Source organism: Nyctibius grandis, chromosome 29 (genome assembly GCF_013368605.1).
Source record: "Nyctibius grandis isolate bNycGra1 chromosome 29, bNycGra1.pri, whole genome shotgun sequence".
In the NCBI taxonomy this organism is placed as follows: Eukaryota; Metazoa; Chordata; class Aves; order Nyctibiiformes; family Nyctibiidae; genus Nyctibius; species Nyctibius grandis.
Genome location: NC_090686.1, coordinates 1,153,133 through 1,179,803, shown reverse-complemented (window position 1 = coordinate 1,179,803; position 26,671 = coordinate 1,153,133). Strand labels below are relative to the sequence as shown.

Here is a 26,671-nt window from a genome sequence, read left to right as displayed (position 1 = left end):
TGAGTTGCTTGTGGAGCATTTCCTCCCACAGTCCCCCTGCCAGGCAGCAGCGGGACAGTGCCGTGCCTCCTCTCCCCCTCCACCCCGCTGTGGTTCGGTTTCCCAATTCACAAGAAAAAAACAAGCAGAGCGATGTGATGGACTGCTTTGCTATCCCCCTCCATGAGGTGTGCCTTGAGCTGCAGGAATGAAATAGTCCGGGGAAAAAAAAAACCCAAACCCTTCCCTATGACTTCATGCAACCCCCCTGGCTGAACCAACCCATTTCCCACTAGATGGCAATTGCTGCTCGCAGCTCGCGGGCCGAGCGGCCCCGCTGGGGCTGAGCACGAGGGATTGCCAGCCTGGGCTGGATTTATGAATGAAGGGCTGTCCCCCTCCAGCTCCTCCCTGCAGCCTTCCCGGGGGCTTTGGGTTTGCTGGGGGCGACGCGCTGGAGGCTGCCGGGCTGGCAGCAGGGTGGGCTCCTCGGCGCTGAGACCCCGCGGGCTCCTTGGCTGGTGAGTAGCGAGGAGATGGTTTTAATTGTCGCTAAGCTTGGCAGCCCGGGCTGGGCTGGGCTGCCTCGGTGGTGTCCCAGAGCTGGCCGGGGTAGCCTTCCTGGTGGGAGCTGCTCAGCTCAGGAGGCTGAACCAGGTCTGACCCGCCGTAAACTTCTCTGCTTTTACAGCCCGCGTCGGTGTGTTTTGTATCTGTGTGCAGGGCAGCTCGTGAGCAGCTTGTCTTTCCCCAGCTCCCACAGAGGGAGCGGAGCTTATTGTGCCGCTAGCTTTGCCACGGTACGCAACGAAAAGTTCACGGTGATAATCTTTTATGGTTATATCTATTAATGCCTTAACTTGGATTCCGGGAGGTTTTATTACTGCAGTAAAGCTCTCTGTCTCCAGAGCTGGTTTTTTGGGGCTCCTTGACTTCGCTGCTAAGGTTTAACAGCCTGAAACCCCATCTTGGACAGATGGTCACTAAACGCCCAGTCCACGCTGGGGACTTTTCTGCTGCTCAAAGACAGCTTTGTCAGATTTCCCCCACCCCCCCCAAATAAAAATCAATCGTTTGCCTCCAGGCAGTTGTGACAGCTTTGGCCTGAGGAGAAAAAACAGCCTCCCTGGTCCATGGTGGGGGGAATTGTTCCCTGCTTGGGCTTCACAAAATCTGTCAGGACACACTCAACCTCCCTCTCTGCAATGCCTCAGCTCTCAGAAACCTCGGGACATGCAATATAGCAGGCAGAAAAGAAACAGAGCCTGAGAAACGCCGGGTGCTCTCCAAAGGAGTCCTTTAAGTGATGAGCCTTCTGCCTTGGGAGCATGGCAGAGCCTGGGCACGGGAGCCGGGAGCCTCACGCGCCTCAAGCATCGCGAAAGCGATGGGTGGATGTTTCAGCGCGACGGGGTTGTGATACTCAGGGGCAGGGCGGGAGGGAGAAGACTGGGTGTTTGTTTATATCTAGAAACAAATAACAAAGCACTTGATGAACTTAAGACAAATAAGAGTTATGTCTTCCTATCCTTGAAATAAGGCCAGCTCTGGTGTGAATTACGGCTCCCAAAAGTGTGTGGCAGTCCGACCAGGCGGCCGGGCAGCCTGGTCGAGGGACGCACTGTCCGCTGGCAATCCTCAGGAGGCATCTCACAGGAGGGGTGTAGCGGGCTTTGGTAAGCCCCCTGCCTCAGGGTGCTGCTGGGGCTGTGTTTAGTTGAGCAGTTCATTGCCCATCAGGAATCACTGCGTTAATCCGGCTGCCAGGCACTGGTGTGAAATCTCTGCTGAGCTGGAAACCAGCACTTTTTGATGCAGCCGTGTGCCTGAGGGCGGAGGGGAAGGTGCTCTAGGAGAGCTGGCCACAGAGCCGCAGCCGTCCCGCACACATGCTGGCCACGCAACCCGCCGCGGGGAGCTTGCTCTGTGCCAAGTGGAGCGTGTCCCAGTTCTCTGCCGGCCGGCCCTCACACAGCCTTCAAAGGGAGGGGGCAGGCAGCCCCCGTGGGGCACGGGGTTGCTGTAACGTGTAGATTTCTCCTGCTGAGTTGACGGTATCGAAAATGACAGAGATACAAACACCCTTGTGATTTATGAGCTGGGGATGGGGAAGTCAGTTTGAAAGCCAGAAGAAATGTGGGAAGAATTCATCCCTAATCTAATCTCACCGCATTCCACGGGGACGCAAGACAGGGATCGTTTGCTCCGGTTCCTTAGGTTGGGAATTAAACAGGAAACCCCCCAAGGATGCAAAAGTTGTTCTCCCAAATACCAATGAGCTTGTGCGTGGAGGCCGGCGAGGGGCTGCCAGGGCCTGAGCCCTCTCGAGTTGCTGGATGGGAGGTGATGCCAGGCTGGAGGCTGCCAAGCAGCGCCGAGCTCGAGCAGAGGGAGCGGGAGCCAAGCCCGGGGTCCTCGGCAGGGCTCACGCCTAACGATGCTCTTTGCCAAATGAAGCCCTTGAGCCGGGGGGCTGGCTGAGGTTCTCGCCAGCGAGGGTTTTGGCTGCCTCGCGCTCTGCTCTGCTCCTGCGACACCCTCTCAGGGGCTGTTTACAGCAAGGAAGAAGATTTATTGTAAACCTTGGCTCCCGCGCTCCCGGAGCTGCCTCTTCCTCCGAGTTTGGGCTATCCCCGCTCCAGCTGGGATTACAGCGAGAGGCGGCTGAGAGAGCACGGGGTAATTTGGTCTTTACAGGCACTCGCTCACGCAGCTATGAACATGGTGTTGAAAGCCAAGGCACAGAGCTCAGCCAGCTGGGTGATCCCTGCCCTGGGGGGCAGCTGGGAACAGCTTCCAGCAGGGGAGTGGGGGACGTACCCAGCCTCACCTGCCCTCTTTGAGGAGCCCATCTCTGGGAAGGGGTCTGCTCAGGGGCACCGACTGCACCCTGCTCGGGGCGGCACGGAGCTCCTGCGAGAGAACAGGCTGCGATGGGTGAAAAGAGGGCAAAAACAGCATTATCTGTTCTGGAATAGGTCCCTATGAGCCACCCATCGCCTCCCCACCTGCTTCTCACCTCTGCCCTGCGCACAGGAGCTGCTGCACCTTCTGCAGCTCTTTCTGCCTGGGGAGACAAGCACAGAGTGGCACAGTGGCCAGTGTGAGGTTGCAGAGCTGGGCTCACAGTGCTGAGTCGTTCTGCCTCCTTACAGACTAGATTATCCCAAATCACAGCCGTAAAAATCCAGCAGCTACTTGTAGCTCGATGCCAAGGGATGATGGTGATTTTGTGGTACCCGGGAGGGAGCGCTCCGTATTCCCAGCAGAGATGAGCCTTTATTATTCCCCGATGTGGGCACTGTAGGACATTTGGGCTCTGCCATCTCCATGCTCAGTGACCCAATGCTCCCGGCTCCCGCCCCGGATCCCCTGTCCCCGCAGGCACACTGTCCCCATTGCTGCCCACGTCACCCCTCGTCACCTTGGGAGCCTGCCCAGGACACAGCTCCCTACAACAATGCCGTTCACAGGCCGTGCAGGGTTATTGTTGGTCTCGCGCGCTGGCAAGCTGCCATTTATTGTGCGCAGGAACCGCTCCGCTTCTCCCACCGTCGAGCCCAGGTTTATTTCCTCGATTTCCAGGAGGACGTCACTGATGTCAGCTCATTTTTGGCCTGAGCACTTTGTAATGTGGAAAAGAAAAAAAAATAAAAGGCTTTCGGTTTCAATCATTGTCCACTGAGGGAAGAGCTGGTGTTCCCACGGTGCGTGCTCCCACGCAGGTGGGTGGTGACAGCTCTGCCACCGTGCGCTACTACGTGCTCGGTTGTGTACGGGAGGTGGCAGAGCCAGGCTCAGCGCCGAGCTTTCCCAAAGCTCTGGTCTGTGCTGCAGGGTGTTCTGCTGGTCAGTGGAAGGTGGGACGCTCAGGGTCAATCCTTGCCCTGCTACGGTTCCCCTTTGGCCATGGGCAGGTCACTTAGTCCATCTGCACCTCAGCTCCACATGGGAACAATGACAGCCTTGGTGGCCTTCCATAGCGGGATGCTGTGTGGATGAGTACGTGAAATAGGGGTTGGACAGGAAGGATGTGTCTTGGGAGCAGTGCCTTGGGCATGGTACATGGCGGTGGTTGCTTCTGGGCTGTGCTGGTTGGCTGGGGATACTGGCACAGGGGAGGTCCCTCCACTTGTGACCATCCCCTGGGTTGGGGTGTCTCTGGTTTGACCAGCCAGCTCAATGATTGCAGAAAGGGCAGCTCTGCCTTGGAGCATGCTGCTGCCGGCAGGGTTCCCCCGGGCTGCCCTGACACCAAAGCTATGACAGCTGCCCAGCGACTGACCTGCCCCAACCCCTGCCAGATATGCCTGCAGCCCCAGCTCAGCCCGGAGCTGACCTGCTGTCTCCAGGGCAAGAATGAGCGAGCAGCCAGCGGGGGTGAGCGGCCCAGCGTCCATCCGCAGCGTCTCTGCTGGCTGCTGACCCTAGGAAATACCCTGCACAGAGGCCTCAGCCTTGCTCCAGACACCTCCCTTGGCCACAGCACGGCTGCTGGCGTGGGGATGGTGAGGTCGCTCAGCCCCTCCGGAGCTCACCGCCGGGCCAAGCCGTGTCCCACGGCTCTGCGGGCAGTGTCCCGGAGCAAAGGGCAGCCCGTTGAGGAGGCTGCCGGAGCGTGCTGCTCTGCAGGGGTCCAGGGCCTGCAAGCCAGAGAGCTTACCCGGCGATCCAGGCTGTAATTACCGAGGAGCCCAGCCAAGAGGCTCTGAGAAGCCACAGATAACAGCGCAGGCACCCTCCATCCTCATTAAAATACTTTCTCCGGCAAAGCCCCCCACGCCTGCCCAGCCTGTTCCAATTAGTGCAGCGGGCTGGGGTGAGTGGAGAGCAGGGCTTCCGTTGATGAAAAGAAAACACTGCGGAGCTTTCATGTGTCGGGGGAGGCAGGCGGCCCCGGCTGGGACAGCCAGAGGCCCTGGGAGCGCGGCCGGCAGCCGTGCCGCTGGCTGGCCATGGTGGGGCGGATGGACCCGGTCACCGAGCCGCGGAGCAGGTGCTTCACCGCCAGCTCCCGCCTGGGACGGCCCCGGGGTCATCGCTGGGGAACTGCGGCGAAGCCAGCAGCGCTCTGAGGGGGGCTGAGCAGCCCTGCCCCATGGGGCTGGAGGTGGGAAGCAATAATCCCACAGTGAATGAAGAAAATGCGTGTTACGAATTGCACAGGTTTGCTGCAAAACACCTTGGCAGCTTGAGGCAGCGACAGGCTGTGGCTTGGGAGTGCTGGAAAAGACCGTGCCTGCCTGTCCTGGAGGGAGGGTGCTTCTGCGCTCCCCAGGGCTGCCTGTCTCATGAGACACCCCTGGGGATGGAGCTGTCTCCTGCCCTTGGCTCTCTGCTGGGGTACTTCAGAGATGCCGGTACGTGCCCACCAGGACCCTCGCCAAGCCCACCCCTTCTTTTCCAGCACCCACCGAAGGACCAGCATCTCATGACACCAGGTGATGGCCGAGCCTGCCCGGGTTCCAGCTGGTGACCCAGAGCTGGCACGCTCTGTATGAAAACCCGGGGTGTCACCCAGCCCCGCTCCCCAGCAGAGGCTTTCCAGCCAGCCTGGGGTGAGGAGCATCAGCAAACCTGTCCCTGGCTGGAGTCCATGCTGACTCCTGGCCTTGGAGCCCCTGCCAGGCTTTAGCACATGCGTGATTCACCCAGACCCAGCCTGGGAAGTCTGAATCCCAGAAAACAGCTCCGGAGCCGGGCAGAGCTCCCCGGGGGGTGTATCGGTGTATCGAGTGTCAGGCCATGTGGGACAGGTGACAGGGGTGGGTTTCAGCCGGCGGGCGGGCGGCGTGGCGGTACGAATAGCTCAGAGGAACGCAGTGCTGCCTCTGGGGACTCCCGGGGCTTTGGGGAGCAGGCTGGCAGCAGAGCGGGCAGCGCAGAGCCTCCTCGCTACCTTATTTGGGTCCTTTTTCTCTAACACAGCATCAGAGGGTGGCAAGCCCCTTCCCAAATGTGAAATAATTTAAGCTTCTCAATTGCATTAGGAGGCAGGTTGGGAGTTTAATGCACCGAGTCAAGCCAGAGTTTAATACACCAAGTTAATCCGCAGTTTCATACGGCAAATAAATCCTGGCTGGGCTGCGATGAGCTGTACGGCCGCTGCCCAGCGTGAGACACAATTGCTCTGCGCTTGTCACACCTCCCTGACCCTCTGCTTGCGCTGGGGAGGAGCCCAGCCTCCCTCCTCCAAATCAGCCTCTGCACCACTGCCAGCTGGCATCCTGCCGTGGTTTGTCCCCTCTGGGAACCCTGGCCTGGGCAGCCTCCTGCAGCCACTTGCCTGAGCTGGGGCTTGGCAACAGGACCTTGGCACTGCTCTGAGCTGGGGCTGCAGCCATGAAAGCCTTGAACAGAGATGGGGAACCATGGTGCTGGTGTGGCAAGGGCAGAGCCAGAGGGTGCGCAGAGTCCCAGGCAGTCCCTGCCTGCCTAGGTTTGCCCTGAGGTGTATTTGCCCACACTCAGCAGTCTGGTGGCACTGGAAGCAGCCTGTGCTCTGGCAGCATTTTAGGTGAGAGGACACTTGCAAGGTGCAGTTGTGCTGCGTCTCCATCTGGCTTTCTCTGCACATTGGACTTGCTGCCTCCCTGGCACTGGATGCCCTTGGGGTGAATTAGAGGCAGGAATGGTGGAGGATACTCAACTGGCACTGCCTGGTTCGAGTAGCACATTCAGGAACACCAAAAATCCCTGCAGGACCTGCTGCCTGAAAGCATGGGCCAAGCCAGCCCATCACCATATTCATCACCATACCCATCACCATGCCCATCACCGTGCCCACCACCGTGCCCATCACTGTGCAGTGAGACAAGCCCAGCTGCTGGGCCACCTTCCCAGCCCAACGCCCAAGAGCCAAGCCTGAGCAGGCTTCACCTCTCTCTCTCTCAGTAGCAAGAGAAAGGTAAAGGCTGAGCCAGAAGCCAGCTGAGAGAGGGATTAGCAGGATGTCAGGTGAAGCCAGCTCCTTATCCCTTCATAAACAGTTATTAATATCCCAGCCAGCCTTGGGCTTGGTGATTCCCCGTTTGCTTTCAAAGGATGTGGCCCCAGTCAAGTGTGCCATAAGCTACTGAAACCTCAGGGAGACAAACACAGTTAGAAGAGATGCTGTATTTGCCCTTCCAAACATACAGGTTTACCGCCCTCAAAGATGAGGAGCTGAGCCCATCTCCCACCTACTGAGGCCCCAAGCAGAGAGAAAACTCCTGGGCTGTGCCGGGGGCCGGGGCAGCGCTGACAGGGGTTTACACCCTGGGACAGACACCACTTTGTCCGTGCAACAGGGCAGGAGGAAACCCAGCTGCAGAGGCTGAGGTCCGTGTTAGCGTGGCGGCACTACTGGCGTGCGCTTGGTGTGACACCCAGGTCTCGGGGACCAGGGACGCTTGCACATCAACACACATAAGTGAAAAGGGGAATAAAGCCCTCACGCTCTGAAGGGTTACCACAGGCCAAGTCCCCCTGGTACCGCCCAGACCACAGCTCTGTCCCTGCCCCATTGCCGTGACCACCAGGTACGGGTCAGCGAGGAGCCCCGCTGCCTGGCAGGGTGACAAGCTGACGGCATGGAGCGTGCCGGGGGCCGCAGCATGCCAGCAGCTGGAGCTCATTCCTCCCTGCTCGCGGCGCTTGGCACGCTTGGGCAGCGGCGGTTGGCAGGGAGGGGTGACGTAGGGCTAATTGCCATCGTGGGCTTTAATCTCAGGAGGTGGGACTGTAGGAGGCTGTCGGAAGATGTCCGGGATGGAAGGGAGCCCGCTGCCGGGCAGTGGCAGAGAAACGCGGGCAAAGCTTGAGCCCCCTCAGCCTTGCTCTGTTATTGAACAATTCCTCCTTTAAACCCCTCCGGAATCTGCTCCCCTGCCACCTTTGGGGCTCGGCGTGGGCGTGTGTGACCTGTGTTGCCGAGGCGTTCATTGGAACCCTGCCATTTCGCAGGGCACACCGTGACACCCTGGTACCACTCGAGCTCTGGCGCTGGCTTTTGTGGTCCCAACTTGCTGCAGGAGTGTCCCGTGCCTCTGTCCCCGTCCCACAAGCAGTTCAGCACCGCAGGCTATCCTGGCATCGGTCCTGCCCTGGCCAGGCAGCTCTGGGGGAAGGCAGGGAGGGAGCCAAGGGCCCATCCCAGTGCCTTTGTCCTCCTGGTTGGAGAAGGACGACAGCTGCCTCTCCCTGCAGCTGCTGGGGCATCCATCATCCTGCGCGGGATGGGGGGAACAACCGCCGCCCTGGGGTGAGCAGGGAGGGTTTGTGGGCAGGAAGGGAGGCAGGCAGCGCTCCGGCAAGAGGGACAGCCGTGGGCAGAGGCACACGACCAGCGTTGGAGACAACCCACACGTGGACATGCGTGCGGGGATGGGCACACAGCCTGAGCTGTGGGAAGGTCCTTGCCTGGCTTTACTCCTCAGGTTCTTTGCTGGGTCTGGGAGCCCAGGTCTGGGAGCCAGGGCTTGGCTGCTTGGGAGCCTCGGGGCGGGGGGTCTCCACTCCCTGGGGCTCCCCCCTCTCACATCAAGCTCTAGCACACTCTTTCCGTCCCCCCGTGGGGAGGGTCACCGCGGCTGAATGCTGACACGGGGTGCAGCTCCCCTCCTCCCCCGGCTCCCCTCCCTTGAGGTCCCCCAGCTGCCGGGGGCCAGCAGTTCACCTCCCGCCAGCCCCGCGGTGTAACTGAAGAAGGCACTAGGCCGCGAACGGCGTGTGGGTATTAGCTGGGACACAATCGGGGCCTGTGGCGGTGGTGGGGCACGGGGGGCAGCTGTTAGATCCGCGGGATCGCCGCAGAGCTCGAGTTCAGCACGCTCATCCCTCTCGGGAGATAATCCACAGCCTGATAAACCCACTGCCAGGGCCCTTCCCCCTCCGGCGTTCAGGCTGTTTCACACAATTCGCGGTATGGCAGCAAACAGGCATCGCCAGGAGGCAGTCGGTGCTCTCACGGACCAACAGTTCCCTCCCGTACCCGCATGTCTCAGGCAGGAGGGATCTGTCTTTTCCCTGTGCTGCTCAGCCTTCCAGGGGGCTTTGTCTCCAAAGGGAAATTTCAGCAGCACACCGTGAAACGGTGATGCTGGATGACAGCCCGGAGCCTAAAACCTCTTGGGCTCTGCAGGTCCCCGGTGGAAGGGGAGGGAGGGCACAGGGTAACTGCTGGGACCAGGGCATCTGCTGCACAGCTGGCACCAAGTCAGCCCCATGCCGCCGTGTCACCACCCGTCACCTACACTGAGGTGCTCCTGGTGCCTGCCAGCCCCCCGAAACGCAGCTGCCAACACCCACATCCTCCCCCCGTGGTACCCCGAGGATGAAATCTTCACCCCCAGACATCCCTTCGCCCAGCAGCCTGTCCTCATCAGCACTTCCCTCTCCAAACTGAGATAGAAATAGTTGCAGCTCCGGACAGTTGATTATTTAAAGCTGTCGGGAGTGTTTAATTTAACCCTGGATTCATCATCCGCAGCTTGTTTCCATCCACGAGACACCCGCGCTCCCCCTCGCAGCGTAAACTCTGCCGAGCTCCTCACCCCTGGGCAGATGTGGGCAGGGGTTTACAGGCAGGGGACGTGACCCTGCCATGTGTTTCCCCCCGTGTCCCCGCTCCGACTGGCACAGCCGGGGGCTGCGGGCGCAGCCGGGTCGGGAGCTGCTGCTGGGATTTTATCTGTGCATCACAGAACGGACACATCTAGTCCCTCACCGCTGCCTGGGCACGATGGCGGGGAGCCCCGAAGGCTCGGTGAAAGAATCATAGAATCACAGACTGGTTTGGGTTGGAAGGGACCTTAAAGATCATCTAGTTCCACCCCCCTGCCATGGACAGGGACACCTTCCACCAGACCAGGTTGCTCAAAGCATGATGTATCAGGGAAGCCTTTCTCATTGGAAGTTATCCTCTGACAATTTTTTCTTTCCTTGCCCACTCTGAGCCCCTCCAGCATGATCCCCACTTTTCATGACCCTGCATGCAGCTCTGCCAGGGCTCTGGGTTCCTCCTCTGTGTGGCTGCTGCTCCTGCCACCATCCAATCTGTCTTTGGCAGCCCCAGGGCGAGGAACCCAGGTGCTGGTACAACCGAGCCGTGCATGGGAGCGTGCCCGCCTGCCCCACCACCCCGGCCCCACCGCCCCGGCCCCGCCGCAGGCATGTGAAGCATCCCTAGAGCTCACCCCACAGCCATGCTGAGCGTGTCCTGGTGCCCTGCCTGCCATCCACAGCGTCCCCACCCACACTGGTATCCCCTGGAGCTCCGGGTCATGAAAGGTTTCTCCTGGGGCTGGCTTAGCCCAAACCTAAGCCTAGCACAGGCCCTGCTCCATTTATAGAAAGCTGCAATTAGAGGCCAGCGTTTTCCCAAGTCTTCCAGCAGCCGAATGCACGTTGGCAAAAAAAGAATTCCCCGCCGAATCCCAGGCTCGTCCTTGCGATGACCCCGGGACAGCAGCGCTCGCTCAGGGCACGGTGACAAGCCAGCAGCAGGATGGCTCTGGGAGGCTGCGCTGCAGACAGCTTAGCATGGGCAAGGGCTGGGATTGCTGGAGCATCCCAGCCACAAGAAAGCCACTCGTCACCTCTGCCTGCGGGGAAGGTGTTTGTGGGGCACGAGGGCAGCTGCCTGTTAGCAGGTCCCCAGTGTGTCTGGTGGGGTTCCTGCCTGGGAAACCCCCATCTCCACCATCAATGTGTTGATCAATTTGAACCTAGCTAAACGCGTCATGTTTGTGGGTTGTTTTTTTTTCCTTAGGCGGTGATTGGTCTGTTGAAAAGTTTGCCCAGGAAAGAGGTAGATGGGCTGCGAAAGCAGCCCCAAACCAAAGAGAGACAGAAAACTGCACAGCCTCCACCCTGGGGTCACATCCAGGTCCCGGGGTGGTGCCGGGTCTCCTGGGATGGGGGAAGGCTCCAGAGCAGCAGCACATCGTGCTGGACAGAGCGAGAGCAAGGCAGCAGCGAGGGCAGGGAACGGGCAGGAAAGGAGCTGTGCCGAGGGGCTGCACCCCAGCCCGGCCACGGGCTGCTCCCTGTCTGCCGGGAGGGAGAGGAGCCCCAGCTCTGCAAGCCCGAAACCTCCTCCCGAAGCAGAGCTGAGTGCTCCTTCTTCAGGAGGCAGAGCCTGAGGCAGTTGGAAGGACTTGGCTGCACCATCCCTCCTCCCCAGCCCCTCACCGGCCCAGCAGAAATCCCCTGCTCCTTGTGTCCAGAGCCTCTGGCCCAGGAATGAGCCAGAAAAGCTCATTGTCAGTCCTTCAGCCGTGAGACTGAAAGAACTTAATATGCAGCAAGAGGGGGGGTTAGTCAGAGCTGCCAGTTAGGGACCGGGACATTCATAAGCAGGAAAAAGCATCTAAATGGCCTGAATTAATTGCTGGGATCAGCCAGGCCAGCGCCGCTCCCCGCAGGAGGGCTGGGAGCCGGCGGCTGGGGCTATGAAACCCTCTGAGGGGCAGGGGGGTCAGTAAGAGCCTTCCAGCCTCCAGTGTGCCGGGGCCAACGGGTGCCAGTGGCCTCGGGGAGGTCTGCAGTGACCAGGCAATCGGCAGAGCTACCAGCCAGAGCAAAGTATCCTGTTCATGGCAGCCGCAGCTGATGCTGAAGGGCTCACAGAAGTGGCATCTATGGACAGCACTCCTAAACATTCACCCCCCTTCAGTAAAAGGGACAAGATTTAACCCCAACCTGATATCAGACAAATATTAGAGGTCCCTCACTGGGCTCTGGCCAAGCACTGGGGGTCTGAGCAGGTATCTAGCAGAGGATGCTCAAGCTCTGGGGGCTGTTGGAGGGTGTACCCCTCCCAAGCACCACCTGCCCTTTCCCTCATGTCAGTCACCTCCGGGACACCCAAATCCGAGCGCTCCTGAGTACCGCACGCCGTGGGCACACCAGCACCACACACCTCCCCCGGGCAGGCTGTCGTAGCTGGTCTTTTGAAGTCCCTGGACGTGAAACCTGTAGGAGCTCCTGGGTGGCAGCTGGTGAGCAGGTGTCCCAGCCACAGCTGCATTTCCCAGTACCCAAACTGGCCCTGTGAGCACCAGCTGCTCCGTCAGCTCCCGGAGGCAGAGGGTGCAGGGTGTCCCAGCTGGGCCCAGCACGGCTCATGGCAACAGAGATGTTCAGAAACACTCCTCACCCTACCAGAGCCATCTTTGGCTGCTGAGGCTGCAAGGACAGCCCAGCCAGTGAGACCCCCGCCTCCTTGGGCCCTTGCTTTCCCTCCCAGCCCCACCAGTTCGGGCTGCATGAGCTCCTCAAGACAAGCCTTGCGTCCCCCTGAGCCCGCGCTCCCCAGGGAGGGGTGGTGGCAGCCTGCGGGTGCTCTGCTCAGATAAATGCTGATGTTTGGGGCTGGACACTTGCTCTTGGGGGGCTCTTCTCCACCAGGCAGCTGGCCTGACGTCTGCTGGGGGACAAGCTGCCAAGCCATCACTTGTGGTCCCTCAAGCACCCTCCCCAGCCAGGCACTGGTGGGACGGGGGTCCCGACCCGCACACAGCCCGCCGTGGTGCAGCCTTCCCCTTTCTCTGCTTGCAGCTGGAGACATCTCGGCGCTGGACCATGGTGCTGTGAGGGCGAGCTGCTGAGCGCCAGGATGCGGGGTGTCCCCGGCCACAGGCTGCCCCTCGCCGTGCTCCTCCTCTGCCTCCTCCTGCAGCAGCCGGGCAGAAGCAAGGCATGGAGGCAGCACACCCCGCGCCTTCGCCTCGCCTACAAAGGTAAGGACGGAGTTCCTTGGGGTCTGCACCTTGCTTGGAACACTGGGAGAGGGTCCTGCAGGCAGGGAGCGAAGGGGTGGCCAGGGCTCGAGGAAGGCAGTCAGTAGCCCCACAGTTGTGGCTGCAGCATCTCCAGGTGTTGGGCCGTCGGGATGTCTCATGGCTGTAGCCCCAAGCACAGCCCCTGAGTATGCTGCACTGGTGCTGCTGGTGTCAGAGACGGGGGCTGAGCAGGGAACCCCCTGTCCTGGGTCAGCACAACACTGGGACCGGCAGAGATGTCTCCTTCTGCTCAGACTCACTCGGGGCATCTTACGGCGTGTCCTGGGCTGGAGCTGAGCTGGGCAGCCCCAGGTCTTCATGCTCACGGTGCAATGGGGACACTGAGCCCCAGGCAGTGCTGCTGGCCCCTTTCTCTGCCTCCCACCAGCACAGTCCCACGCCAGCACAGCCCTTCTGCCCTCACCCCTCCTTTCCTGCCCAGGAGAGGCTGATCCATTGTGCAGATCATTTCCCTGCTGCACTTTACCCTTCCCCCCCTGCATCTGTCTTGTCTGTTTGGATTATGAGCTCTTCAGGGGAGAGACAGTTTGCTTTTCTTGTGCCTGATGCAAAGGGGACCTCTTCTCGGCCATCTGAAGGTGTAAGAGGAGCAGAGTGACAGGTAGCACAGCACACACCCCAGCAGGGAATGTGGAAGGGCAGAGTCTATAGGGAACGGGTCTCCGTGGGGGGGATGACCCGAGCGGTTAGGGCAGAGCTCGGCTAGCCCGGCAGCCACTCACCCTGCCATGGACCTGCAGCACGGACTTGGCCAGTTTACCTGCTTCCAGCTTCTCCTGTGTGAAAAAGAGCAAGTAGCTCCGAAGGACGGACAGCTCAGCACGGCCCCGGCGCTGCCCTGCCATGGCAGTCGGCAGGGCTCAACCAGCCCTTCTCCATGCCTGCGAGGCGGCAGCGTGGCTTTCCATGGGCATGGCACTCAGAGCCCTGGGGCCATCCTCCTGCCCTGCTGAATCACCCCGAGAAGCTCCTCACCAGGCAGTGGCCACCGGCGATGGGGAAGATGCCCCGGCTTGTGGCTGGAGAGGACCAGACCTCCCAGGGATGCAGGGTATCCCTGCGGGGAGATGGTCGGGAGCACGGTGCAGGGTCTGCCTTGCCTTGGAGCCGGAGGAGGCAGAGCAGGGCTGCTGGGGTGGCAGGAACACAGAGGGACTGCTGACTTCAAAGCCCCACAGTGTGCTGGGGCCAGACATGCCAAAAGCCCTCAGATCTTGGGCAGAGGCAGGAGAGGAAGCTCCCAGCTACGGGGGGGCTCAAGGACAACGCGAACAATGGCAGGGGATGTGACTCACGGACAGCACGGGGCAGGTTCAAGGACACAATGCCTTGAGAAGTTTAGGTTTAAAAAACCCTAGGAAAAGAAAAATAAAAGGAGGCCTTTGAGCATGTCTGTGGGATCAGCCTTGCCCTCAGATCCCAGCATGGGGGAGGCAGGCAGAGCCCTTGGGGGGCGGGGGGAGAAGACGCAAGCAGGCTTGTGAGAAGGAAATGACAGCACCGAAGGCCGGCAGAGCAAAGGAAGGATGGGGCAGGGGGCACGGGGCCAGGAACAACAGCAGCGGCTCCCACCTTGCCGAGGAGGTGAGGAGGAGGCTTATAATAGCACAGTGGCAATCATGGCCACGCAAGAGGAAGCCGCTGGGTGAGGCTGGGTCAGCCCTGCCACTGCCCGGAGCTGAGCCTCTCTGTTTGCTGGGGTCATACAGCAGCGAGACCACCGCACGCCTCCCCTCTCCGCTCACCGCAGTCACCCGGGGCAGGCACAGCTAGGAGCTGGCAAACGGGTCTTCTGCCAGCCCTTCGTCTGCAGCCAGCCTGGCTGGGCAGGACCCAGCAGCCATCATCATGCAGCAGGTGCTCAGGAGCGCGGGAGGCTGGCGGGTCTCTGGCTATTGGCACCGAGGGCTGCGCTGGCACGGCTCTTATCAGCCAGCCACAGTGAGGGGCTGGAGCCCCGTTTAGCACCAAGCTTCCCCCAGGCTTCAGGGATCTCCTCTGTGGTCTGCTCTGTCTGATGGCTGGGGGAAGGGGAGAGCAGAGCCCTCCGGCACAGCCGGGCCGTGACCCCAGGAAGCCCAGGGTCACCCTGCGCTGAGGATGCTGTGGCTGAGGGGCAGGTGGAGATGATGGATGGGACAAGGCAGCTACAGTGATCCCAGCAATAAGGAAAAACACCATGGCCTTGGGAGATAATGAACACAAAGGAGAGGATGTTTCTCCGGGCTCACCCATCAGTGTAACAACCCCGCAGTTGCTGCGCAGACCGCCTGGTTCCCCACCTCAAGGGCTGCGGTGTGGGTCAAACGTGTAGCTGGACTGGGGGCAAGAAGAGGCTGGTTTGTGCACAGGGTCTGGATCCACAGCACTCAACATCCCCTCAGGGAGGGAGCAGAAAGGTACCAGAGCGTCAGGCTGAGACCCTCATGGTCATTGATGCTGCTGGAGGTCTCATGGTGCAAGGGTAGGGCAGGGAGTCCTTCCCACACCTTCCCACGTGCTGTCACAGCAGCAGGGAGGGCTCCTCCGTCATAGAATCACACACTGGTTTGGGTTGGAAGGGACCTTAAAGACCATCTAGTTCCACCCCCCTGCCACAGGCAGGGACACCTTCCACCAGACCAGGTTGCTCCAAGCCCCATCCAACCTGGCCTTGAACACTGCCAGGGAGGGGGCAGCCACAGCTTCTCTGGGCAACCTGGGCCAGTGTCTCACCACCCTCACAGCAAAGAATTTCTTCCTAATATCTCATCTAAATCTCCCCTCTTTCAGTTTAAAACCCCTCCCCCTTGTTCTATCACTCCATGCCCTTGTAAAAAGCCCCTCTCCCGCTTTCCTGTAGGCCCCCTTCAGGTAGTGGAAGGTGCTAGAAAGTCTCCCCGGAGCCTTCTCTTCTCCAGGCTGAACAGCCCCAGCTCTCTCAGCCTGTCTTCATAGGAGAGGTGCTCCAGCCCTATGAGCATCTTCCTGGCCCTGCCTGACCTGTGGGTGGCCAGCGGTGACATTCCCTGGCACCAGCCTTGTCCCCATACCCCTTAATTACACCCATGTTTTGGATGAACCTTTAACCTTCCTTCTCACCCCAACCTGACTCCCCGGCACCCTGCCTGACACTTCCTCCTGGGTCAGGCAGGTCCCGGCTGTTAATCCCATTCAGCTGGTGGGAAGTGGCTTGGAAATCTGCTCCCCCATATCCACGGCAGCCAGAGGACACCCCCTTGGGCACCCGAGGGTAGGGAGGAGTGGAGTGGGGCTGTGCACCATTTCTGTGGGAGCAGGAGGAGGGCTGGGAGCTGCCTGCCACAGCTGGGAGCGGCTCCTGGCAGCTGGGTTTGTGTCCCGCAGTAACGGGAGCACTGACCCCGGAGGAAGGGGAGAAGGAGGCGACAGCCAGGAGCCAGCCTGGCTGTGCCAACGCGGATCCCGGCAGGGACCCCCGCCCGCTGCCTCTGGCCCAGCGGGTCCTTCCCCCGCAGGGACGAGCAGACGTCAGTGGCGTTTCCAGCTCGCAGGCGCTGGCCCTGCTTCCCCTCTGCCCTGGAAATGGGGTGGAAGGAAGAGAGACGCAACCACGCGGGGCGACCGGTCCCCTCTGCCCGGAGCCCTGCCCGTGCCCACGTACACCCCACCTGTGGCCGGGACACAGCTGGGGACTTCCCTTAGGAGCTCTTTGGGCCAGGGACTGGCCATCCATCTGTCTGTCTGTCCCACTGCACCCCTTTGCCTGCCCATCCTAGTGCACCCTTCCACCTGCCTGTCTGTGCCTGGAGTAAAGCCCAGTAGCCAGCAGACACTTCACAGACTACAAGGCTTGGGGACAGGCGGAGGAGAGCTGTCCAGGCTGGGCTGTGGTGGCTGTGGTTTCATACAGCCTTCCCTTGGAGAGATGCTTCACCCCAGCCAACAGACAAAACCTTTTTTTATATAAACTCCCTCGATGTGAAGCCCAGGGAAAACACGCTGGGACTTACGGGCAGCGAGTCTCCTGTGTGTTCTCAGCCTTCTCCCCACAGTTTTGGGGTGTAGAGGCTTCGGGGCTCCAAGAGCTCCTCTGAAAGGCAGGTGGAAGCTGAGCAAGCTGGGCTCCTCGTTCTGCCCTGCACCCCACAAACCAGCCCAGCCCAGGGCACGGTCAGGGTAGTTTGCCTCTTTGTTGGGATAACTCACTGTTTGCTCCAGGTAGGCTCCTGGGAGGATGCTTCATGATGAGCTTCGGGGCACCGAGGGTGGTGGGTTTCTGCCAAGGTAGTGGCAGGAAAGTTGCATTCTCTTGGGGCAGGGGTGGGCAGGCAGAGCTGTTCTGGAGGGGGGAGCACGGGGCCTCCGGCTGCTTGTTGTGTCGCTCACGGAGGGGTTTCTCCTTCTCCCACCTTGTGCTCCTCAGATCTGCTGAAATCCAACAGCTCTCGCCTCTTGCTGGCCTCAGGGGATGGGCTGGATTTCCAAGCCCTCTTGGTGGATGAAGACAGGGCCTGGCTGATGGTGGGAGCAAAAAACCACATCTTCCTGCTCCACCTGGACCATCCCAACAGAGAGCCCGAGAAGGTCAGTGCTGGAGGAGGGTGTGTGTGGTCCTCTTCCTCCCCAGGAGTTGCTCCTCGTTCCAGTGCTGGGGTGTGGAGGTGGATGCGCTCCAAGCTGGGCTGTTTGAACGTCACTGGGGACACATTTACACCAGGATGTCTCCATCAGTGGGGTCAACCCCTCCCTGGCGGTGCTGAGCCCCGCTGGGACAGGCCAGTGCTGGGAAGGGACAGGGTGGCTTGGCCAGGAGAGGAGACCTGGGTGGACCCCGGGCATGGGTGGAAGGGCAGTGCCCGCAGCCCTGCTGCCACACCTCATCCCTGCTGCTGCTGCAAGAGCTGCGACAGCTCCAGCAGCGAGCCCGCTGATGTCCTCCCAAGACATCCTGCTGGCGGGGCGCGAGATCCAGCCCGACAGAGGAAAAGCCCATCAAGGCGCTGCAGCCCGGCGTTCCCATGGGCTGGGATCCAGGAAAGCCTGCCCGCCGGCGGGGTGTGCCGGGGCCCACCCAGCGTCTGTCCCCGCGCCAGACTCGCTCTGACCCTATTTGGCAGGGTGCCTGCCGGGCCCTGGGCACCCCAGGGGGTGTCAGACCCAGTGCGGAGCAGCCCCGTGTCCTCACTGTGCGCCTGACCCTGGCAGCACCTATGGGCAAGCCTATTCCCAGCCATGCCCACCAGAGCCAGCCGACCCAGGCAGGCCAAGGAAAGCAGGGGTGGCATCGGTGGGGGGCATCGGTGGGGTCGCATCGGTGGGGTTGCATTGGTGGGGGTCGCATCAGTGGGGTTCACATCGGTGAGGTCGCATCGGTGGGGTCGCATCAGTGGGGTAGCATCGGTGGGGTCTTTGCGTTGCAGATTTTCTGGCCAGCCCCCAGGGAGCAGGTGGAGCATTGCCAGCTGGCGGGGAAGAACGTGGAGGTAAGCAGGGCTGGCAGCCCCTGGCTCGCGGCCGTTTACGGCTTGCCACGGGTATTACGCACCCACACCACCCTGAGAGGGAGCCATGGGGTCTGCTGAGCTGAGGGTGTTGAGCCAGCCAGAGTTAAGCTCAGCTTGCCAGCTGATCTGGCCAGGCTCCTGCATGCCGAGCAGACACCCCACTGCCAAACATCTCCCCTCGAGCAGACAGAGTGTGCCAACTTCATCCGCCTCCTCCAGCCCTTCAACAGGAGCCACGTGTTCGCCTGTGGGACCGGCTCCTACCAGCCCGTCTGTGCCTTCATCCAGCTGGGAGCCCGGGGGAAGGTGAGGGACACCCTGGCCAGCCACGTCCCCGTGGCAGAAGGTGGCGAGAGACCCGCCACAATGAGTTGGGGGGAGAGGGGGCTCCGGAGCCAGGGGAGGGTGGCCAGCCAGCCTGGCACAGTCCCTGACACTCGCATGGTCTTGCTGTGCGTGGTGAGAAGCAGCCCAGGCTTGGCAGTGCTGAGGTGCCCCATGGGGACAGCACCAGATCCTGGCAGCCCCCTCAAGGGACCCGCTCGGTGCAGAGCCGAGCACACCAGCCTCCTTCTCACCCTTCCCCACATTCTCAGCTTGCTTCCAGCCTCCCCCTGGGCTGACATCTCCCCTTTGGCTCTGGCAGGGTCCCGGGGCTCCCACGATGCGGTTGGTGACCCACTCCTTGGAATCAGGGCGAGGACGGTGCCCGTACAGCCCCCGTGAGCCCTTCACGGGACTCCTCGTCGGTAAGGGGGAGCAGGGAGTGGAGGTGGTGCTGGAAGGTGGGAGCGCCGGGCACGGTCTGTGCTGGGAGGTGCTGGGGGCTGGGCGGGCTGGGGGCTAGCAGCTGAGCTGGGTCACAGGTCTAGAGGAGGCTCCCAGCCAGGCTGTGCCCCCTCCACCCTCCCCAAGCCTCCGGGGACACAGGGGTGTCCTGCCAGGGTACCCCCAGCAGTGGCACCTCACCCCCGTCCCCCTCTGACCCTGCAGATGGGGAGCTCTATTCGGGCACTTCCAGTGACTTCATGGGCAGCAGCGCTGCCTTCTTCCGCACCTGGGTCCATGGGGCTGAGCAGAGCTACATCCGGACGGAGCAGAACCAGGACCACTGGCTACACGGTAGGAGCGGGGGGACCTGTGGGGCATGGCAGGGGCCTCCTACCTGCTGGGGGAAGCACTGATGAAGCCTCTGGTGGGACCCACACTCCAGTACAGACTCTGCAGCCTGAGCACCAGGAATGGGGCTCTGCCTTCTGGGTAGCGGGGTCTCCATGGGGCACCCCATGTACCCTCACCATCTCATGCTGCTCCCAAGGGCAGTACAGTAGGGTCAGATCAGGGCACAGGGCCATGTCATGCTGCTCCTTCCCCTCGCAGAGCCCGCGTTTGTCGGCGCCTACGCCATCCCTGATACCTACAACCCGCACGACGACAAGGTCTACATCTTCTTCCGCGAGACGGCCGTGGAAGCTGGGCAGTGGGAGAGGCGGCACATCCACGCCAGGGTGGCCCGGGTCTGCAAGGTCAGTCACCAAAGGCCAGCATGCCATGGCTGGGTGTCCCACCAGGTGGGCTTTTACCTCCTCTGGACCACGGGGCCAACACAAGGCAGAGGGGTGTCACCACAGCCCCACCACAGAGCAGAGGGCTCAGGGCTGGGGGTGTCCTGCTGCGGGGACTGAGGAGTGTGCGGCAGTGGGGGAGGCTGGGCTGAGCCTGGCTCTTGGTGCCCGGCAGAACGACGTCGGAGGGAAGCGCAGCCTCATCAACCGCTGGAGCACGTTCCTCAAGGCCCGCCTGGTGTGCTCCATCCCCGGGCCCCAGGGCACCGAGACCCACTTTGACCAGCTCGGTGAGTGCCCAGCCAGCTCGGCAGTTGGGAGCCACACTGCTCCTTCCCCTCCGCCACGGGGACGGCCAGCCGAGCACGTCCACCTGCATCCCCTGGACCGCTGCTGCAGCTCCTGGGCACCTCACCTCCACCCCTCTCTTTGCAGAGGATGTTTTCCTCCTGCGCACACGGGACCCCCAGAACCCCCTCGTCTTCGGCCTCTTCACAGTCTGCAGGTGAGCGGGGCTCTGGCCAGCCCCTGCGTGGAGCAGTCGAGCCCCCCAGCTCCTCCCCACTGCTGCCCCATGGGGATCCCTGGGGGGAGAAGGGCAGGACCAGTGCCCAGCTGGGAGAGGAAGGGCCGCCGGCCACCTCACTGCTTTCCCCGCTGCTGGGCCCCCAGCCCAACCACCAAGCCACCGGGCCTGGCATGGGCACAGCCAGCGGTCCCCGGGGCTGGGCTGGCTGTGCCAAAGGGATTCCTGCCACTCCCTGGGTGCCATGCATGACCCCGGGCTGACAGGGGACAGCGTGGGCTCCGGGCCACGGGCGTGCGTGTGCCTGTCCCCGCGGAGCAGCAGGGACCCCGACAGCCCCGCGCTTCCCCCGCAGCGGCGTCTTCAGCGGCTCCGCCGTCTGCGTCTACTCCATGGCTGCCGTGAGAGCTGCCTTCAGCGGCCCCTTCGCGCACAAGGAGGGACTCGACTACCGCTGGGTGGAATACAAGGGCCGCGTCCCCTACCCCCGCCCCGGCACGGTGAGGGGCCGGGGAGCGGGCTGGGGGGAGCGGGGCGGGCTGGCCTGGCCCTCACGCGGCCCCTCGCGTTGCCACGCAGTGCCCCAGCGAGACGTACGACCCCCTCCTGCGGTCCACCAAGGACTTCCCCGACGAGGTGATCAGCTTCGTGCGCGCCCACCAGCTGATGTGGGAGCCCGTGTACCCGCAGGGCCGCCGGCCCGTCCTGCTGAGGGCCAACGTCCCTTACCGGCTGCGGCGGCTGCTGGTGCACAGGCTGGAGACAGAGAGCCGGCCCTTGGACGTGCTCTTCCTCGGCACAGGTGGGAGCTCGCCCCGCTCCGGGGAGGCTGTCAGCGCGCGGCCGTGGCACACCGGTCCCGTGGGTGGCTGCCGGCCCTGACAGCTCCTTCTCCCGCTGCGTTCGCAGACGAAGGCAAAGTCCTGAAGGTGGGGCTGGCCGGTGGGGCGAGCGGCGGCACTGAGGCCATCAGCCTGGAGGAGATCAGCGTCACCAAGGTACGGGGCCACGCAGCCTCCCCGCGCCCCGGGGCTCCCTCCCTGCGGGCTCCTGCTGCAGGTCACTGTCCTGTACCGGGGAGGTCCCTCGCCCCACCGCTCGTGGCTCCCACCTGCCCCGATGGGCAGGCGATGCTGTTAGCACGGAGCGGAGCCAGGGCGACGGCAGCCAAGTCATCTCCCACCTCCCCATCCAGTCCCTGGAGGGGATGGGGGTGGCACACCAGAGCCCAAGCTAAAATGGGAGGGCTGAGCCCAGCTGTGAAAGCTCGGCTGCCAGGCAGGGCAGCCCCGGACTGCCCATGGCAAGCAGGGCCAGCCCAGGCTGCTCGCGTGGAGCAGGAGAAGCTGGGACCTGGGACCCGGGCCAGGGCCTCGGCACCCTGCCACCCCAGGGTCCCAGCCCCACTGTCAGGTTGGGGCACCCAGGAGGGACCCACATGGCTACAGCACCCTCTGCTTCCCCTCCAGGTGCCTGCTCCCATCCTGGACATGAAGTTATCACCAAAGCGGGTGAGTTCTCCCTCCTGCTTCTTCCTAAAGCAGCCAAGGGACAGGGCGCAGGGGGCAGCTGGGCCCAGCCCCCTCCTTGGGTCCCTTGGCCCCAGGGCTTGCACAGTTAGGGAATGGGCTCCTGCCAGGGCAGCCTGGGGGGTGGCAGGCTCTGTCCCCCACTGCCCCTGTCCCCCAGTGCCCCAGCATGGGGCAGGGAGCCCTGCTCCCCAGCAAGCCCCAGTCTCCAGCCCGGGGGGACTGACTGCTGTTCCGTGTGCCCGAGCAGCAGGAGCTGTTCGTGAGCAGCACCCACGGGCTGCTCCAGCTCTCCCTGTACCGCTGCGAGCTCTATGGCAACACCTGCACCGACTGCTGCCTGGCCAGGGACCCTTACTGCACCTGGGACAGCAAGACCTGCGCCCCTCACCTGCTCACCGAGAAGAGGTGAGTGTCCACCCAGGCCAGCACCGCTGTCCCCTGCAAGGGGATGGCGTTCAGAGCAGGGAAGGGCTAATCACCATCCCTGGGGGCTTCACCTGACAGCTCAGACCCCCACTGCCAACGTGCTGGCCAGTCCCCCAGCCCTCCCTGCTCCCCCTTCTCCCTGGCTGCTCTGCCACAGAGGAGTCCCACAGCCCGGGGTGGGTGCCACCCACAGCCCAGGGCAGATGACACCCACAGCCCGGGGCAGATGCCACCCCACAGCCCTGTCTGCTCTCCTGCAGACGTGCCCGCTGCCAGGACGTGCTGAAGTCTGACCCGCTCAGCCAGTGCCAGGACACCACAGAGGGTGAGCGCCAGTCCCAGCCCCTCCGAGGAGCCCCAGGGCAGGCAGCCAGCACTGCCTGGGGGCCATCGGTGCTGGGGAGGGTGGGTGGCATGGCGTTGGAAACCAGCGCCCACCAGCTGCACCAGCACCATCAACCGCAGACCCCGTGCCACCCTCCGTGTGCTGGATGCTCTGTGCTGCCCTCTCTCCCTGCCTGTCCCCCAGCTCCCGCACAGGGTACTCACCCCTTCCCCCTGTCCCGTCCCCGGTGCAGGGACCGCTGCCACGGAGAAGCTGGTTTTTGGGGTGGAGAAGAACTCAACCTTCCTCGAGTGCCTGGCACGCTCCCCACAGACAACAGTCCGGTGGCTGGTGCGGCACGGCGAGGAGACGGGCCTGAGCGAGGTATGGGGGACAGGGATGAGGTGCAGGGGTGGCTCAGTCCTCGGGGACTGACCCGTGGTGCTCCGCCTTTGCCCCAGGTCAGGAACAACGGCCACTTCTCAGTGCTGGAGCAAGGGCTGCTGATCCGCCAGCTGGCGAGGGAGGATGCGGGCACCTACGAGTGCCAGGCGCTGGAGCGCTCCTTCTCCCGGCCCCTCACCCGGTACAGCCTCCGTGTCATCGGGCACGAGGCCATGGAGGTGCCACCTTACAGACGGAGCAAGGGGGCCGAGCTGGGAGGGACCCACCAGAGCCCCCGGCCCCGCACTGACCTGCACCCAGGCTACAAGGGCTTCCCGCGGGCCCTGGGGGCACCGGGCACCAGCCTGGATATCTACTGCAACGCCCTGCGGCACCAGGAAAGGCAGCGGCAGAAAGCCTGGCACCAGAAGTGGCAGCACCCGTCCCCGGACAGCAAGAATGGCCGGGTGCGGAGGCACCCCCAGCCCCTGTGAGGGGGCAGAGGTCCCTCCGCTCTCCCCAGGGCCCTTCTCGCACGCGGGCACCAGCTCCGAGACACCTCTCAGCTTCCCGTGCAGAAAACGCCTCCCTGTTACTACCTCAAAGCCTGCCGGTCCTCGCTGCCTCTCCGTGCACCCCACGGGCACACCAGGGCTGGGGCACACAGCCCGCACCGGCTCTCCAAGACTCAAAGCTTTTTACACCCTGCAGAATATTTATTCTCCTCGTTTTGCCCTGGACCTTAATGACGCCCGTTACCAGCAGCCACAACAAGCACCGAGGACAGAAGGGAAACAGCCAGCTCTCACCCATGGCTCCCTAGCACCCGGCAGCCCCCAGCTCTGCCACGGACACCCTGCACCCCACCGGCTCCTCACTGCAGCCCCAGCACCACTGTGCCCAGGGGTGCTCCCCGGGGCGGCTGCGGAGGTGCCAGTGGAGCCCAAATGCCGCTGGAGGCACGGGGCACGGCTGCGTGCTGAGCCCGGGCTCTGGCACAGGGCACCCGGGGTTTGCAGAGATGCCCACGCGCAGCCCAGCTCCAACCCACTTCGAACCACACTGCTTTTTACAACTTTGAAGTGTATTTTACCAAAAAAAAAAGAGAAACAACAGGCAGTTATACCAACTTACAATTTATTATTTTTTAAAAAAATGACATGAAACACAAGTAAAAATAAATACATCATATAAACAACAAATTGTTCAAAGTCTCTGTTCTGGGAGATCAGGCGAGCACGTCCCGTTCGACAGAGAGAAGAAGGAAGCACACGATCACGCGTGGGGCCAACCGACCGACCCACCCTGCCAGCGATACTCCTCTTTCCAACCACAAACAGACAGGCCACGAACTAAGGCGGCAGTAAAAAAGAAAAGGAAAAAAATAAAACCAAGCCAGAACCCCAAAACAACAGAAAACCCCAAATGAGACTCAGCGATGGATTCCTTCAGGCTCCCAGGATCTGCCCGAGGCTCCGGCTCTGAGCCGGGTGCCGCCACGGCGGCGGTGGCCGGGGAGGCGGCAGCGGTCGCCGTCCCTCGCGTGCCCCGTCATCCCTCGGAAGGGAGCGCTCGCCCTACCCGAGCTGCAAGGAGCCATCAACCCTGCTGTAACCTAGCCAGGCTACGTTCCCCTGTTAACCTCTGCCCCCCCGCCCCAGCCCTCCCCCCCGCCCCTCATCCTTCCAAGACTGGATTAACAAAATTCACCCCGGAGTGGCGAGAAACCCCAGCTGAGAAGGTATTTGCTGTGCTCGTCCCGTCTGGCCCCGAAGCCATCCGCAGCCCAACAGCAATTCTCTTGCATTCCGCCATTTGCTGACATCATTAAGACAAAACACACCGTTTCTAGTGAAGCCCCGTAGAAATCCCGTCCTTCGCTTGCCGGGGTGTTTCCTGTGAGTACCTGCATTCACCCCACCGACCTCCCAGGCACTCTGTGGGGCAAACGTGCAGCAGATCCTCCACGGGCCAGGCTAGGCCAAGCTGCCCCCACCCCACAGCCCCCCACGATGCCCTGAGAACCTCAATGGAGAGTGGGCAACAAGACCACCGAGCCCAGGTCACACAGCAGCCCCAGCCCTCCCCGTGCCCGTGCCATCATGGCCCACAGCGGTACCCAGCCTTCGCCTGACCTCCCACCGCAGGGGAGGGCTGAGGGCTGGGTGCCGATATGGGGGGCGGCTGGCCCACCCGAGGCCCCTGCGGCTCTGCCCCGGCCTCGGGGCTGCGCTCAGAAATCCACCTTAGTGCCCAAAAACCTCAGTGGAGAGTCCTGTGCTGCTGTTCTCAGTGGCACCCACAGCCCCATGTCCTCAGTGTCACCTGCAGCCCCACCATGACTGGCAGCTGCTTCTGTCCGGTCAGTTGGAGACAGAAATTCAGCAGCAAAAGAAAAATTTAACCCGTGCAGGGAAAGCCCCTCTGTTCCTGGCTCAGGGAAACCAGGATGGGACCCTCTGCAACAGAACCATGTGCTGGAGAGGAGAAAAGTCTGGGGAGGGCAGAGAAGGGGGAGAGGGAGTCCCATGGGAGAGGAGTTTTAGGGCTCCGAGAGGTCCCCCCACTCAGAAAGCCCCTGGACAACCCGCACACCCTCGCAGTTCTGTGGGGTGGAGGAAATCCGGTGCCTCCCGTCTCCTTGGAGCAGCACCCGTCACTGCCAGCCCCCACGGGAGCCCCGTGGTCGGGGCATCACGGCTATCTCTGCAACCACCTCTCAGCCGAGGCTCTGATGGGGCCCAGGGGGCCCAGCCCCTCGTTAAGGGGGTGCCGAGGGCTGGTCGTGGGGCAGAGAGGTGCCACAGCACCCGGTCGTGCACGGCCCCTGGCACAAAGCGTGCGCCCTACGGCAGCCAAGCACCAGCTGCCTCAAGCTCTTATTGCCACCGGGCTCGGGCGGTGCCGGGGACCCCCAGGAGGCTGTCAGACAGCAGCACGGGGACACGCCTGCTCCCAAGCCCCACGTGCTCTCATGGCACAGCACGGCGCAGGGAGAACGCTGTGCGGGCACACGTACCGCATCCAGAGCCACGGTGCCGACTGCCCCCAACCTTCACACCCCATCTCGGCACTCAGCCACAGCAAAACCCCCTTCAGAGAGGACTCGGGGGTCCCTCGGATGAACTCCACTACCCTGACCCCCACCAGTGAGGAGCAGGGCTCTGGTGAGGGTCTGCTCGAGCTCCGGCCTCCCCCCGCACCCGCAGCTCTCCACACTTGCTACTCTCGCCGAGGACAAACCCTTGCCTAGGTCCATTCCCCAAATCCACTGGCAAACTGACAGCCTCACAGGGACGCAACGGACATCTGGGCAAGCTCGTCACACAAGCAGTGGCACAGGGTTGTGCGTGAGGTGGACACACAGAGCACAGGAGGGCAGGACTCACAGACGCAGCACTGTCAAGTCTTTGGAGAAACTTGCATGAACACCATCAGTTAATTTGCTTTGTTACTTTTGTGGGGGGGTTTGATTTTTATTTCCATGGTGCATCCAAAGACAAGTTGTCCAGCAGTTTGCTCAGAACCCCTCGGTTTTCAACTCCTAGGATATGTTAAAGAAGAAAGCACTATTTTAATGTTTGTTTTTTTAAAAAAAATAATTAAAATAATTTGCATAGCTAAACTGTTGATCTAAGGCTTCTATGAATGGTGTGGTTATGTTTGACAGACAATGTCCATTAA

General features: G+C 62.0%; 2 protein-coding genes across 3 annotated transcripts in view; one reads left to right on the top strand and one right to left on the bottom strand.

Annotated features, from left to right (window-relative positions):
• Positions 1-330: 330 nt before the first annotated feature.
• On the top strand, positions 331-26,617 carry LOC137674524 (semaphorin-3D-like). 2 transcript variants are annotated; one of them, XM_068419952.1, is made up of 18 exons: positions 331-500; positions 12,520-12,701; positions 17,149-17,309; positions 18,146-18,208; positions 18,449-18,535; positions 18,876-18,978; positions 19,223-19,351; positions 19,610-19,755; positions 19,970-20,084; positions 20,230-20,299; positions 20,676-20,820; positions 20,900-21,122; positions 21,230-21,318; positions 21,790-21,831; positions 22,100-22,257; positions 22,539-22,603; positions 22,857-22,987; positions 23,065-26,617. In XM_068419952.1, the coding sequence occupies exons 1-18, from the start codon at positions 358-360 to the stop codon at positions 23,479-23,481; spliced, it is 2,469 nt and encodes an 822-aa protein (XP_068276053.1). In that variant the 5' UTR covers positions 331-357; the 3' UTR covers positions 23,482-26,617. The 2 variants fall into 2 exon arrangements, with proteins under 2 accessions (XP_068276053.1, XP_068276052.1); XM_068419951.1 differs by having other exon boundaries at positions 18,416-18,535.
• Positions 26,426-26,671, bottom strand: part of RAD54L2 (RAD54 like 2) — a 67,741-nt gene continuing 67,495 nt past the window's right edge. Inside the window, exon 26 of the mRNA XM_068419950.1 lies at positions 26,426-26,531. Within this exon, the coding sequence (XP_068276051.1) occupies positions 26,464-26,531 (68 nt within the window). The 3' untranslated portion in view covers positions 26,426-26,463. The remainder of the gene's footprint in view (positions 26,532-26,671) is intronic.